The sequence below is a fragment of the Neopelma chrysocephalum genome, unplaced genomic scaffold (genome assembly GCF_003984885.1).
Source record: "Neopelma chrysocephalum unplaced genomic scaffold, ASM398488v2 Primary Assembly neopelma1_96921, whole genome shotgun sequence".
Taxonomy (NCBI): Eukaryota; Metazoa; Chordata; class Aves; order Passeriformes; family Pipridae; genus Neopelma; species Neopelma chrysocephalum.
In genome coordinates, this window is record NW_020925564.1 from 3114981 (window position 1) to 3131668 (window position 16688).

The following is a 16688-nucleotide window of genomic DNA, read 5'->3' on the forward strand; positions in this document are numbered from 1 at the left end:
TACCTCAGCCTTTTCCTCATCCTTTGTCACTATGTTTCCCTCTGCATCCAATAAAGAATGGAATAATAACTAGGTATATAAGCATAATTTTCTGCACTCTGTTTATTTACATGTGTAGTCTTACCTATTCCTTTAATATTCATCATAATTAAAATAAAATGTGGGCAAAAAAACCCCTGCTGCCAAGTGCTAACAATTTTATAGATAAAATAATTTATTGTAATTAATTCTAAATTTACATTTAGGATGTAAAGTTATTAAGAAATGGCAGAATTTGTGGCACTCATAGACACTGTAATTCCACCTCATTGATCTGAAAAGAACTGGAGAGGATTGAAAGCATAGTTTTCCTTGCAGGGCTATAGTTTATCTGGGAAGTTTGCAGTTTTCTGTGAGGCTAGTTGAGCAGAACATTTGCAATCCATTTCTACTATAAACTCCTATTTTTTGCTGTAAACCTTTTCATGGGATGGAGAATTATAATTATTATTAAAAATACAGAACAGACATCGAATTATCATCTTTTTACTTACTGTTGTTTCACCTAAGACCCCCAGGCACAGGTCAGGCCATTATATTACTCAGTACACAACCAAATATCAAGGAGAAATTTCTTACCCCAGTGGATTTGTTTTACTCTGTAACACTTCCTAATTAACATGTTCTTAATATGCAAACTTAGTCACGGTGAAGTCGAGGTGCAGTTCTTGTGCTAGTAAAAGCAGAACATAACTTACATTGACTTCAATTAAGGCTACCATTTAATTAAAATGTGGCTAAATTTAACTTAGATATTTAGATCCTACTGGAATGTTTATCCAGCTTTAACCAGCAATACACCATGAAATAACATGCAATAAAAAGTTTTTCAAGGTGAACATAGGGATACTACAGAAAGCCTGCATGTTCAGGATATCAGTTTTGTTATTTTTGTTGTTTTTTTCACTTTCAAGTGTGTGGGGTTTTTTTTCTATTATGTAGCAGAAATAGGTAGTGGGATACTTCAAAGCAGGCAACGGAGGGAAGAGATTGGGTCTGATGTGGTTATGTGTTGGGTTCCTTTTACCGAGACATCTCCAGTCACCCTCATATAATGGCCTTACCTATTGTATAAGATGTTACCATTTCTCAACGTTGCCTATAGATAAAATAAATGACAGAGTAGTGAATGTACTTTAAAAAACAGTGTATGCCAAGTCAGTAAAAAAGCATCAGGATAGATGATTTGACATTATCACATTATTATAGTGGTTTATTTCTTTAGATTATGAAAGCATCTGCAGTTTGCTTGGAGCTTTCCAGGCAGACCAGTTGCTTCCAGTGGGAGGGGGAAAAAAAAGTTTATAACAAACCCATAAAGTATAGCAGTGTTAAAGAAAATTTTAAATTACATTGGCATATCTAAACTGCCAGTTTTCACTGGGAGAGGTGAATGAGACACTTCTATAAAATTCTGGGTTGTCATAAACTTTAGTACTTTGAAAGATTTCCAAACAACCTCTTTCCAAAAATACTGTCAATCATGTATTTTCTGTAAGGAAAGGTCTGATCAGATATAGCTATCAAAATAATTTGAAAGTGAAACCACTGGGCTAAATTTAAATTTCTAACCACATGTATAAATTACTCCCAGTGCAAGTGATTAGGTATAAATTTTTGAAAAAATATGGGAAAGCAGTATTTTATCTTTGATGATATTTAGAGAACGTTTTAGGCACAATTATGTTGTACTTCTCGTAAAATTGCCAATTCAGCATGATGGTGTTGTAAAATTGCACAGTAAAAACTACCAGCACAGCTTTCCTTGATTTGCTTTCACTTTTTATTGTCCTGTCAATACAGAACTACATCCTTCACTAATCTAGTACTTACCTAAGGAGTTTCCTACTTTACCTTGTCCAGGAAGGATCAAATTCGCATCTGGCTTCCCTCCTCGCTGGATGGAGTAACATTTGGAATAGCCCACAGTTCTATATCTAAGAGCAAGATCCCATGTCCATACATGTTATCCAAAAATGTATATGTGCTGGATAAGCCCATATGCCAGTGAGTGGGTCACAGCCGTGCCAAGTTCTCTTTGAGTAAACACGAAAATACCCAATCTCTCAGTAGGATTTTCTTTTTAAGTCTGTTATTCTTCCATAACTGGAGTAGTTGAGGAAAATTCCATCACATTTTTACCATTCTACAAGTTTCCTATTAAAATCATTAACCTGTGCACAAATTTTAGAAGTCTCTATGCCACATGGGAGAGTAAAGGTAAGCAAGGGGTAGTAATTAAACCCTCACAAAAGGTTTCATCAAATAAAGAAGCCCAGTTTTGCAGAGGAAAATTAACTGAAATTAAGTGGTTTGAGTGGGTTCTGAGAGACCCAAGGCTCAGGGAAAGACTTCAATCTGCCAATCATCCAGAGAACGAAATTGAGTCATGCTTCAAAAGGGACTGGGTTTTTTATCCTCATTTAGCTATAAAATGTGTCACACTTATAAGTAATTTGTGTAATTGGATGCCAATTAAACAATTATCTCATTATATCTTATGAACTAATAAGAAGCTTTGAAACACAAGAAAAAATAAATAGAATTATTACAGCTCTAAGTTAAGGACTGCTTTTTTTTATTAGATAAGTGCTCACTAAACACTTACTCCCTGAGTTGCTAAGGAGGTTCCACGAACTTATTTCCAAGATAAAGCAGAAAAAGTGTAAAACATGCCCAAAATAAAGGGGAACAAATAGCAGAAGGTAGAAAATGTCAGTCACCTGCTTTGCAAGATAGCAGGAAATTTCTTCCTATAGTTTGTTCATATGATATTTGTTTATGAGAATCATGACAATGCTGCAGGAAATAGTTCCTTTGTCTTAATGGCAAAACTGGACTGGAAATGCTTTCTTATAGTGAGCAATTGTACATGTAGCTTGTCATATGAACTTGTCCACATGGAGGATTTAGGCACCTTAAAGAAGCATAGGGTTCAGGTGGAAATGGCATTTCTGTGATATCCAACTTCACTGGTTTCAAACCTAGAGGCAACCAAAATCTGTCTAGCTAGGAGATGAAGTTGAAAATTCTCCCTACAAGAGTAATCCTTTTTTCTTTACTGGATTTTAGTCCATAGTTTTGCAACATGTTATTGAATTTAACATTTTTAGATCAGGATCTGAAAACTAGGTTTCCCCTTTTCTCACTGTAGGTGACTTTAAAACCTCACTCAGAGCTGGTGCTTCTACTGTGGACTAAGGAGATCCTAAAGCTGCTTGTTAGAGCTTGATCTTTGATAGAGAAGAACAGAAACTATTTTCATTCCAGAATAATTGATCTAGTTTTGAAGAACATAAAATCTTCTGGAATAACAGTGACATATGTGCATTGGAAACTATTTTAGAACAGTTGTTGCAGAATGATGTATTTGTCTAGAGTTTGTCTTGTAAATTTATTTTTTTAAGTTCAAGCACTGGCCTAACTCTGACTTTATGAAAAAGAAATTTTGAAGTAACAGTAATTTTTTTGTCATAAATACTAAAGGCATTCTTGCTAAATTTTCATGGATGCTGAATTTCTACTAAATCAGGGTCATCTGTCATTTTTTCTATTTTCCATGTCTAAATTATAGGTAGGTATTTCTTTCTGTGTTTTCAATAAGAATAACTATCAGTAACAATAACCACTATTACTGATTCCTTCATTTTTCTATAAAGGGACAGTATCTTAATCACCATAGATTGATATGTGGAAGGGTGTTCTGTGTTGCTAAATAAAAATGAGGATGTAATAAATCAGTTTGTAAAATCACAGACTATTAACTCAATGTGGACCTAAAATACCATGAATTCCTAAAGAAATTTCTGTGACAATAATGTGTCACATTTTCAGTTTATCTAGATTGTACTCCATATACTAGCAGATATGCTTTTTCTTTTATTTATAACTTTATTCTTGTGTATTGTGGGTATATCAACCAACAGTTGGTAAATAAATGTGTTTTGTAAATGTTTCTAAAAGCCCTTATCATAAAACCCTGACAACAAACAAAATCCTAATTTAACGCACTAACGACAAGCCCAAAACACCCACTTGTTTCAGTGGGATAAAGGAATATAATTAACAGGTTTAACGTCTGTTGAAATGCAGATGAATTCTGACCTTGCTCTCATAGTTTTTCCTTTAATTGTGGCACAAATGATAGTCCATGTTCCTTAGTCATGTCTTTACCACAGATTAACCAGAAGCTAATTCTACACTGTAATCAAACCATATATTCTTATTTAATATAAATGAAGGGGTTACTACTAAGCTGCATAAGATCAATCGCGTTTGCCTATCTTCTACCAAATTTGGAAGTAGAAGCTTCTAAGGGATACAATTTCAGCTGTGTTTTGCATGTGGTGGTTTTGGGAGCTTTCTTTTTATTTGAGTTTTCAGGTGTTTCTATCTCTTTTTTTAAAAAGAGATATCCTATTTAAAAGAAAATTTTAAAGCATGTTTACAGCATGGTATTTCTTTTGACTTTTTAGCATGTCACAGGATCTGTTGTAATTTAGCTGTATTTTGTCTTTAAGTTTTTGTGTTGTCATAACATGTGTTGATTGATGTGGAAGTGTGTCATCAAATAAGTGTATTTTCTTATTTGTAGCCACAAAAATGAGTTTAGCTGTATTTTGAGTGGGATCTTTTGAGTCAACTTCTACACCTGCTGTTCACATTAAGCTCAATAGGAGCCTCATGCTTTTGCACAAAATATGATGAGATCTTAAAATGTTCATTCATAGCATATTGTTATGATTCACAGACCAATTACATAACAAAAGTCCTCCAGCAGTTGTTTTAAAAAACAGCTACTTTTTTATCATCTCATTTTATGTATTTAAAATATGAAAATATACCAAATGCAATTACTTCATAATTTAACTGCAAAATATTGTTTGAGGAGAGTTATTCAATGTCCAAGTGTAATTGCCTAAAATGAGCCATGGAGAAAGGGTTGATATGCAGTTAAAATTTGTCAGTTTCTGAAGCTGAAAGTAGTTCCTCTTTTTGCATTAGAAAAGGAAGTTTTATTTCAAATTTCATTTTTGCACAAAGTGTTTAATGTGAAATCTCTCCTTGGGAAGGCCAAGTGACTTATAGAGAAACATATAAACAAAAATGTTTAAAAAAGAATGGGTGTTCAGCACCCTTAAAAAATATTCTTTCACAATAAGCTAATTATTGTGATTTGTGTTCCTAATGCTGGTGATTTAGTCAGGTTCATTGTGTGATGAGCAACTCTCATACTCATTGGGTTTATGTCCTTTATGTTTGCAGTAGGGCAACTGCACCTTTAAACATCTTAGTTGAGTTTCCAGACGCTATTTTGTGCATGTCTGAAGTGCCTGTATGTACAAGATTGATTGATTATGATGATCTACTGCTGTTACTAATTTGTTTCCCATTTCCGATTGGCTTTTACTTTTTACAGCTTTGAGCAGTAATTCAGTCCCCTACGCCTCCCTGATTGGCTCTGTGTCCTCCCTCTCTAGCCAAACTACCACTCAGTCCTTATATGATAATAACTCTCTCCCACGATTCGCTCGAAAAGGTCTAAACATCTTTGTCTCTATTATTTTCTCTGTTCAAGCACTGTATTAGATGTACATCAGTCCACCTCCATTTCTGGATCAATCTAGAGTTTTCTTGTGCCTTTTCACTCACATACTTTCCATAGGGGTGCTTGATCTGGATCAATCAGTGTAATTATTAGATGACTGTCACCCACACTCATTTTGAGAGTAGCCATGTCCTAAGTGAAATTTCTAAGAAAATGGGAGACAAGAAGAACTACATCTAATAAATTAATACTAATTTTTAATTGAAATTTATAAGGAATATCCCCGTTGTATCTGAATATTTAGCTTTGTTAGTTGACTGACAACTTGCCTTAATATCTACTTTAAATATGTCTTACCATCACAGACATGCTATGAAGATAATATAAAATATATATATGTATAGAGTCAGAAGAACTAGGGCCAGTGCTGTTGGACATTATTTTGGACTCTAGTATGACACCTGAAATGCCAAAGAATCAAAAAGAAAACAAGAATTAAAAACAAAATTAAAGAAAAGAAAAATATGCTAGTGTGACTGTGTTGTAACCACATGGTCATTTTCAGCTACGTTTAAAGTAAATGCAAGTCAACCGTCTTAGCCATGCTCCTGAAATTCATGGTGACAAAGCAAACTGCATTATGCAACATGGCTTCCAGCTTGAGCCCCCTTGAGTCATTAGTGTTTTCCCTTTGCAATTTCAAGAGATCCTGGGGTTCACTAGCTTAACTTTTTCTTGCCAGCTCTGATTTCTTCCCTAAGCCATTGAAAACTCACTTTCATTTTAGGTATGACAGTATAAATCACGAAGAGAAGAATGTAAGCATTTTGGAGAAGGGCCATGAAGATTAATAGAGTGAAATATGTTCACAAATTTTTGCCTGTCAAATCTTAAGCTGGCAGATTGTTCTAGTTGACCCCACATCTTTTCTGTCTTTTTTTTGCCTTGCTGTCCCTGTACACCCTTACACACCCATCTCTATCTCCAATTCCCAGGTCTTCTTCTTCTTTTTCATTCAACATTTTCATCAGTGGACAAAGATGTTTACACCTGAAGTAGATTGTAGGTACTCTTAGGGGTTGATAAATGGGGTTTAAGATTAAGCATATTTTAAGGTATTAGTGCAGTCAGTATGTATGTCCAGACAACCCCTGCCTCTACAATCTGCTACTAGTGAAAACATTTTTGAAGTTCTAATTGTCTGACGTCCAATGTTGTCTTCAGTGACTGTTGTCTAAAAGCACTGGTGCATGTTATTCTAATCATTCATAGTTGCATGTCAGTCGCCTCAAAATTTCTTAAAATATTGAAGTATTTCTAATTTAGTCAGAATACATAGTCAGTCCTCTAGACCTTGATGCATTATTATTAATCTTCAAGCTCTCCATTTCATTTTTTGTACTTTATTTTATAAGTTAGTTTTATGTTGCTTTGAGGTTTCTTTGTTTTTTACCATTTCCTTTGCAGGTTCAGGTGTCTCTGGTTACCCTGGTAACCTTCATAATTCAAGCTCGTTTTTCTTGATTATGCATAAGTCATTTTGTTTTCTGTCAAAATACTATTCTTTCCCCTTTAGGGTTCTTTCAGTGTCTGTTTCTCAGCTCACATTTTCTCGTCTAATTCAATAGAGTTTCCATTTCATGCAGTGCAGGAGAAGGAGTTTGAAATGACATTAAGAGTCATTACTCAAAGCAGAGGTCGTCATCAGGTCTAACTGTTTCATTTTACCATGCCTAGCTAAACTCATTGACTCATATCACAGTAACTCTTTCCTCTACACTAGGAATGTTAGCTTTGGGAATATGCTTGGTGACTTCTTTTAATTTGGCTTGAGAGCTCATCTATCCAGAGCATGTCCTGCTTTGAGTAACCAAACTATTTGCCTGCTTCTCTCACATATGACATCTTTACTACTTACACATTTCTAGACATTCTAACTACTACATTTTCTAAATTTTAGACCAATTCTATCACTGTAGTGTACTTTAAATTCTGTTCCTCTTTCTTGTTCAACAGGTATGGCCAATCATCCCCCAATACCCATCTTGGAACTTGCAGATCACATTGAAAGATTGAAAGCAAATGACAATTTGAAGTTCTCACAGGAGTATGAGGTAATTTTCCTCATTTTCTTATTATTCAAATTGTTTAAAATGTCATGTTTGCTGTTTCCCAAGACTTTTCTCTGATATGGCATCAGGTTTATATGATACTAAAATGATGATAAAAACCTCTGTGTAAAATGACTACATTGGTGAGGTGGCTCCTTTGCTCATAAAATTCTGTTCTGTTTTTATAAGGATACCTGTCAGGCAGATTCCATGGGCATATACTTGAAGTAGTGTGTGAATGATGCAGCACTTACTTATTTTCATACACATAAACATCCATCTTCCATGCAGTTTAAAAATCTTTGGATCATTTCAAAAATTTCCTCTGTAATGTTGAGAGGACCCATGCAGTGCAAGCTCCAAAGAAGATTCAGTCCATTGCGTTAATTTTGCATGGAATAAAAGGATTTGCTAGTGCCTGGTGTCTTTACTAATGAAACAGTTTCAAGACATGTATTTTCCTTCAGTCAACAATACCACTTTTTAAAATTGTGAATGATGGTCTATAAAGAGCATGAAAGGATTTAACTAGAAGAGAGTAATCATTTACAAGCCACCTTGTCAGTAACCCATGGAGTATAAAAGTATTCATATAGTGGAGAGTAACAGCCTCTCAGGTCAGTAGTTTATGGCTTAAGGGATATAGAGAACCATGCATTATAGTAAATTATAGCTGTTTCTTTAATGTCAAAATATTGTCTATGTCAAAAATATGTGGATAAAGTATGCACTGAACCATCAGTAACACAGTGTTTGTTTAGATCAGCTATAGGTGATCGTGTCAGTGATCCAAGGATTAACAGCTCCCAGAGGGATCACTGACACAGTATTTGTTTATAGTCTGTTGTGTCACTAATCTTTTCTTAAAACCTTCCAACACTTCGTTAGCATGATGGAGTAAAAGCTTGTGTTACTCTTATATTTTTAGGGACTGCAGATTTGTGCATTTGAAGGTTCATACGGACACTGACCTTGCCATTAAAAATCACTGAAGATGACTTTCACATGTTGATTTCAAAGTAACATGTGACTGCATGGTACAGAAACCAAATACAAGTCCATTGTATTTTAAAAGTCTTGACAGAAAATGTTAAAAGTTAATACCAAATACTATGATAAAGAACTACAATTGCTTATTATTTAATTGGATGCACTGTTCAGAAAGACCTTAAGACTGCTCTAAAAAATAATCATATTAGATGTCAAAAGGAAATTATAGTTTTAACAATTCATGGAAATAAATTTGTTTGAAGACCATCTTAGGGGTGCTATTTACCATTCCAATCACAAAAAATGTGGAAGAATAGTCTCATTTTTCTGTGTGGAAATCCTATGTTTCTAAGTATGAAGATTGTAACATAAAAAGAAAGAATCAGAAAGGAAAATTTGTGTAGCAGAATGTTTACCATAAAAAAGATAACATTTGGTACAAATTTGAAAATCATTTCCTGTTGTACTGTGGGCAAATTATTTTTTTTTCTGTGCAGGAAATTCTATTTACAAGTCATATAATGTAGTATAATTTCTAGGAAAATAATTCAGCTTTACCACATCTTGAACGTGATGTGGAGATGACATAATTCTTTTTAGGCTGTAATATAACTTAAAAATTTTCGTGGCTTGTATTTTTTATTCATTATTTAAATCATCGAAATCATCTTGAGAATTTAATTTTAATAATTTATAACCAGATCAAGATACATTAAATCATTAAATTCTTAATATCCGTCCCTCCAGAAGTTTTTCTATTCTGTGTAAACAGGACAGCTTTCACTTTCTTCACTTTCTTTTTCTGTTTTTTTCCCCCTTTTTTTTTATCTGGAGCAGAATGATCAGACATTCTGAATTAAAACATGGGCAAACTGTGTGTCAACATCAAGCTTCATTCATATTGTTTTGCCCAAGAGGATTCAACATTTATCTTTGAAATCCCAGCTTTAGAGATACCACTTCATTTCCACCTAGTCCAAGATTCATCCATTTTGAAATGGAACTAGTGAAAAGCACTGCTATTTGGTTTCATGGTCTAGGCTAGGCAGTGGACTAAGGCTGCAGTTTGATGATCACTGTAAGTCATCTCCCTGTCTTGGCTGTGCATTCCTGTTGTCTCTCTTGTGCCAGTCTTGGCAGTAGCACATGTGCAGCTGTTCAAGGATTATCTCAGGAAATAGATTCAGCTGAAAACTAATTGTTTTATTTTTCTTTGCTGTTTTCAGTTGGATCAGTTCCCTGAACTAGCTCACCACATGTCTGCTTGAGCTCTAGTGCCAGCACAAGTGAGCTGGTGGGTACATTTGTCATCAGGGATTGGGACCTTCTATTTCAGCTGCAGTTCTCACTATCATCTCTAAAATCAACTATTTGATTTGAAGGCAGAAATAGGTACAGGTGGTAACTGTTCAGTTATTATCACTTCAGATAACATTTGAACTGGTAACACAGAAGGAAAAAGAGATACTTTTCATCTTCAGAAGGTAAAGGTGTAGCATGCAGCAAGAAACTGCTGACCTTTATTGATACCAGCAAATTCAATTAATTCAGATTTAGGGAAGCAAACAGTTTTCATCAATTACCACTGATGATTTTTTTCTTTTTTATCATGCCCTTTCCTCTTTGGCATTCAATTATTTTATTTTACTTTTTATGGAATTGCTTACATTGCAATGGATGAAATTCTTCAAAAATTGACTGATAGTATGCAACAACTGTTATGACAGCTTTGTGATACCATAAAATCATCATCATCATGGCTAGGCTTCGTGAACGAAGATTTGGGAAGGGCTCTACCCACGTTTGTTACAAGCACACAAGGCCAATATGAGATAGGCATGTCCGGTTGCAAAAGGCAGAGCAGAAAAAACTCCTTAGGTGGTATATTCTGCAAGGCACAATTCTTTCTGCGTTGTCTTTTCTCCTCAAGAGTGATCCTGTGTGCGTTCTCAAAAACATCAGCAGCGTTACAGATGTCTCCAGACCTCCCGATTGGAGCCAGAGTAGACCAGTTATGTTGATCAATATGGCCAAGGCTGAGATGTTGTTTCAGGGAGTCCTTGTATCTTCTCTTCAGGGCTCCTCTCTTGCAGCAACCAGTGGCAAGTTCACCATAGAGCACGATCTTAGGGAGGCGGTGGTCCTTCATCCAGGAGACGTGTCCTGCCCAACGCAGCTGTGTTCTCAGCAACATGGCCTCAATACTTGTGACTGCTGCTTGTTCTAGAACAGAGGTATTGGTCACATAATCTGATGTTTAGGATTGTACGGAGACAGCATTGTATGGAGACTGTGTTCTACGAGTCGCAGGTGGTGGCGGTAGATGCCCCATGATTCGGAACCATGTAAGAGAGTAGACAACACTATGGCTCTGTAAACACTGATCTTGGTATTTTTCTTCAAGTGTTTATTTTGCCAAACTCTTTTATGGAGTTTTCCGAAAGCACTATATGCCTTTGCTAACCTGTTGTCTATCTCCCCGTCAATCTTACCGTCCAAGGAGATGATGCTACCTAGGTAATTAAACTGCTGGACTGATTTGAGCTCTGATTCGTCAGTGGTGATATGGGGATGATGGAAGACTTCCTGAGGTGCAGATTGATAGAAAACTTCTGTCTTCTTTAAGCTGACTTCTAGCCCAAAGAGCTCAGCAGCCTCAGCAAAGCAGGATGTTAAATGCTGCAGAGCTACTTCTGTGTGGGCAACAAGGGCAGTGGCGTCAGCCTAAAGCAGCTCCCAGACAAGATGGTTTAAGATCTTAGTGTGGGCCTTCAGTCACCTTAGGTTGAATAGGCTTCCATCAGTACGATATTGAATGTAGATACCGTCCTGATCATCGAGGTCTGCCATGGGCCTTTGGAGCATCATGCTGAAGAAGATTGTGAATAGGGTTGGATACCATAGAATAAAATACATGTATTAACAGTTTCCTGATGAACACTGAGTTCTCACCCTCTTTCAGGAGGTTAGCTCCATTTCAAAAGGATGTTTATTTTTTAGCATACCCTACTTCGGTTGCCACTTCAAGAGAATTACTTGTTTCACAACTCAAACACATCTTTTCATATTCTAAGCACCCTTTTCAGCTCTTCAGAAGTATTTGAATACTTGCCTCTCTTCCATCCTTCCTCATGTTCCAGCCACTTACTTTTGATTAGAATTTCTGATCAAAATTCAATTCAGGGTTTTTTTTCTCCTTTTGGAAGAGTATCACTTCCTTGCCTGTTCCCACTTTCTCTTCAGGCAGACAGAAATCTACCTGTCTCTTCACAACTACCAAAAGAGTGTCCTCTGCTGATTTATACCCTCTGGCATCATCTTCTAATGAAACCCTCCAACTTCCTTGCAGTTCTGTGAAGGTGAAGGATGAGACAAGACAGGATTGCTTTCTTCAAATAATTTTTGTAATCTTTTAATTCCTTTGAATTAAATTTTTTAATTCCTTAGAATATGTGCTATGTGAAATCTAGTTGAGAAAGAATCTGAAATTGCCATTAAAGAAATAAGTTCAAACTACATTCCTCTGCACTCTGTTTCTGCAAGGAACATCTAGGGTAATGCGGCGAATTGGGAAAGAAGTATTGCAAAAAAGTAAGTAGCAATATGCATGGTATAAACTATATATTCTCAGGAAAAAAAAAAAAAGAGAAGGAAAAGAGTAGAATTCCTTGAATTCCTTCACCGCTATGATCTGGTAAAGGGAGTATTCTTCAGTGTAAAACAACTAGCTGTGTAATATTTTCTGAGGTTTGATGTCATCAACTGGACGAGTTTCTTTTTCTACTTCAGAAACTATTTCATAGTGTCTCTTCAGGGCATCTCCTACCCCAGCTCTTACAGTGTATGATCAGAACAGTGGAGATTTCTTCCCTTATACTTCTCTCACCTTGAGTACCAGTTTTTATGGGACAACAGGGGCCTGAAAGATTATGACTGCTGCAAGATTTAAATAAACTTACAATTCACCTGTTGGATTAAGTGGTTCTGTTACTTCAAAATAAATTTTTCATCATCCATCATTAATTTTTTGTTAGCTTGCAATCCCTAAGCCTAAACAAAATGTTGGTTCACTGTGTTAACATGACGTATCATTTATGTCAAACAGTTCTTTTGTGTTCTCTAATTTAAACACTGCTGGTTGACCCCAGCTGATGATTATGAAGCATTTGCTGACTTTGACAATTTCAGTGGGATTTTTATGTAATGTAAGGCTCCATATGGACTTGACAGCTGCTATGCAAAAAGCTGTATTCACAAGAATCTGACCTTTACATTGTATCTCCATCTTAACTCAGGCTTCAGAATTTAAAAACAAGAAGTGGACATGGAGATAGACTGAATAAGAACAGTAGTGTTCTACCTACTCTGTGCAATACACTAGATGTATTTCTAAAATCATTTCCTTCTGTAAGACAGAACAGAAAATCTAATCCTCCAAAGTAGATTTCTGAGACTTGTGTAAAATAATTTCATATTTCTTACTTGAGATCTGGAGTTATAGCTTTACACCTTTAAGGAAGGAGATTCAGATTCATACTATTTTTGTGTGAAAACCTCTTGATGCAACACAAAAATTACACTACCAACCTGCATGTGTTATTTCATGATTTACTGTGGATGTATGTGCATATGCACTGGTAACAAATGCTACAATAAGTTTTATATGACAATGTTTTCTCTGCTCAGGTTTCTTTTTGTAAATTAGGGACAGTCTTTTGCTTTAACACTGAGTATTGGAAAACATGAAGATGCCTTTTGATGTTGTTTCATTGTAGCTTTTCAAAATCATTTGGTAGGACTTGTGATGAGAAAACAGTTTACTGAATATGGTAGATTTCTCTTTTTGTATCTCAAGCTGCAACAACATAAACACTAGATACTAGAACACAGTAAATCTTGTATAGTAGAAGCAAATTTAAAACTTACTATCAGTAGAATACACTTTGAAAGTCCAGGAAGAACAGATAATCCACTGAATGAAATTCTACCAAAGAAACAACTGCACTTTTCTGCTATATCATTGTAGATAACAGTGACTTGTGCAAAAATTTTTCTCAGCAAAAATGTGTTTTCTGTTGTTTGTCTTTACATTAGTTTCCCCTTTCTAATGTTGCAAACATCATTTATTGGTATTATGTAACTTTGCTTTCATAGGATGTGCTCCATTTATTGAGAAACAATTTGTATAGTCAGTGAACGATGAAAAGTTTTCTTATTAATAGCACAGTGCTGTTGCATTCACCTAGGTTGTTTGGTGCTTAGTTCCACCTGTGGTACTATCTGGCCCGCAGGATAGTTATGATAGAGAATTTTAAAGACATAGAGCAAGAATCTGAAGTGGTCCTAGTCAAGATTTAGAGTAGTGTTTTATCTCCTTCCTTAATGCTGTGAATGCTTCATTAGGATAACAGCATTTGTTTATTCTTATATAATTAAAATAATCCAGTAGAAGAAAAGTGGTGTTATGTATTAGGATGTTGTGTTTTGGTCTGATACCTAATGCTATTTTGCCAAGGAATTCCACAGAGACAGTTTAATTAGGCAAATAACTATCTTGAAAAGGTGGGGGTTTCCCTCTTCCCCCAGGCAACTAGCAACAGGAGAAGAGGACCTAGCCTCAAGCAGTGCCAGGGAAGGTTCAAGCTGGACATAAAAAAGAATTTTTTCACTGAAAGGGTAGTTAAGTGTTGGAACAGGCTGATCAGGGAGGTTGTGGAGACACCATTCCTGGAGGTCTTGAAGAAACAACTGGGCATGGCACTCATCCTAGTTGATAACGTAATGGTCAGTCAAAGGTTGTACGCAATGATCTTGAAATCTTTTCCAACCTTAATGATTCTGTGATTCTATTTTGTAATAAATATCAGTTTTACTTTGCCCAACTGAAGGCAGTGATACGTGTAGGAAGAGAAAAGTAGTCTACTGCTTATAACAAGAAAAATTATTCAAGGTTAGACTATATAGATTATTATAGGTAAAACTGAATTTTGAGGGGCCTTTTTAGAAAGATAAATTTGCAGTATTTTTAGGGACTTACAGAGAAAAATGGAGGAATCAATGAAGAATTTCAGTCCTTTACTCCTTCCTTTAACAAGAAAATGTTGACAGAGCTTTAAAAATATGTGGAAAATTTAAGGTAGAACTGGTGTGTCATATGAGACAATTTCAAAGTTTAGTATTTAAGAATTGCTGTATTTCGTACACTATAATAAAGCAACAAGATGCTTTAATCACAAGAGATATTTAAAACTAAGAAAGTTATTTCATTACTCAGGTATTCTTCTGCTCCCCATACTTATTTCCTACCTGAAGGTGAGTGTAGTTCTCTGTTTTCAGCACAAAATGATTTCCATCACAGCTGGTTATGATATCAAGGTCAAAGGATTTTAATTGCAGATGGGGAATAAACAGATTATGTTTGAGACTGGAGGCAAAGAAAGACAAACCAATATGATTAATTTTTAAAAACTAGGTTTTCTAAAGCTTTTTGTAAAGGACATTCTCCTTTAGAGACGTTTTCAAATAGTGCTTATTTTCCTCCTTAAGTATACTTGAGTTATGTGCTTATATAGATTGTTTTTCATTGGAATCAAGTTTTACATTACTTCATTTGGTCATAGGAATATTCGCTTGATATTGTACAGGAAATACCTTTATTCTTGAGAGGAGTTTACCGAATGCCTTAGATGTATATCTAGCTACTCTTGAACAGTTGGGTCACTTTCCTTTGAAAGTTAACAAGAAATGTCTTACCTGCATTTTTGGTTTTGGAACCAGGATGCAAATTTATATTCAAGTTCCAAAGGAGTTTAAGCCGTGCAAAATATGTGGAGTTTTTCCTGATATTTTTGAAAATAGCCTTTACGGTGTGATGGGAAAGTCTCTGTCTTGATTAAAAACCATAATTCCAGTTGGCAAGTTGCCATGATCATGTATTAATTTAACATTCATGTTTTGGTAATGCAGTATGTAAATCTCATTCTATTAGCAAGCTCCCTGCATAATACAATAGCACTCTATTATAAATTCATCAACTATGGTATGAAATTCTCATCACAACTGCTGACATTGGTAAAAGAGGGTCAAATTGCTTATTTTTATGCGTAGCTGAGTACTTTCTCCAGTTGTGCTGAGTCTATTTGCATTGACATCTTCTCAAATTTTTACTTTTCATTCTTTTTTCTCTACTTGTTTTCTCTGTGAGTCAATGGTCTTTGATGATTTAATTTAAGCTGCAAACATAGCACCTACAGTGCTGGGAAATTCTTTACAGGACACACTTCCTTCTTCTTCTGGGCTTGTGAAACCTGTGAAGTAACTCACAATCCCTACATTGCACAAAAACTGCTGGCTCCTAATTTGGTGGCATAGTGACCCTTAGTATAGCGCTGTCCCAGAGCAGGCAGTCATGTGCCAGCTTACACCAGGAGTGGTAGCATTTTGTCATACTACTTCCTTCCTCAGTACTGAACCAAGATACACTCCTGCAAGATTCACAATTACAGCAGAGAACATTTTCCTCTTGTTTAAGTGGTGTAAAGGAAAACTGCACAGTGAGCAGCTATAGAGTTTACTGGAGGGAGCTTGCTTGAAATTCTTCTGGAAACACATTTTGGTTACCATGATTATTAGTCAATGAACTATTTTATGGATGGTATATTGTACTAGTAAATATTGCTAAAGTCTTTTCCCACTAACAGATCAGACTTTCTCAGCAGGCAGCCATTCAGAACACAATAGCTGAAAGATTTGTCAAAGCTTGGGAGGGAAATAACAGTATTACAGATATCTTTATTTCTTTTGCACAAAGCGCCCATACTTCACAGTTATGCTACGAAGAAATCCAGTTCTTTGTTAATGACAGCTTTATTGAAGGCAAGCTTTCAGAATGAAAATACTAGAAATCCTATTAAAGTGCCATCCATTAAACCATTAAAGCACTCATTAAAACTGTTAGTACGGACTTGTTATTCATGAGTTATTGGTCTTTCACACTTCTG

General features: G+C 35.6%; 1 protein-coding gene across 50 annotated transcripts in view; it reads left to right on the forward strand.

Annotated features, from left to right (window-relative positions):
- The window catches only part of PTPRD (protein tyrosine phosphatase, receptor type D), a 436352-nt gene that overhangs the window by 355277 nt on the left and 64387 nt on the right, over positions 1-16688 (forward strand). For 29 of the 50 annotated variants that reach the window (XM_027670585.1, XM_027670632.1, XM_027670638.1 and 26 more), the window contains 2 exons: positions 5459-5578; positions 7604-7701. In XM_027670585.1, coding sequence (XP_027526386.1) covers positions 5459-5578; positions 7604-7701 — 218 coding nt within the window. The remainder of the gene's footprint in view (positions 1-5458; positions 5579-7603; positions 7702-16688) is intronic. The other 21 variants (XM_027670636.1, XM_027670633.1, XM_027670634.1 and 18 more) reach the window with 1 other exon arrangement.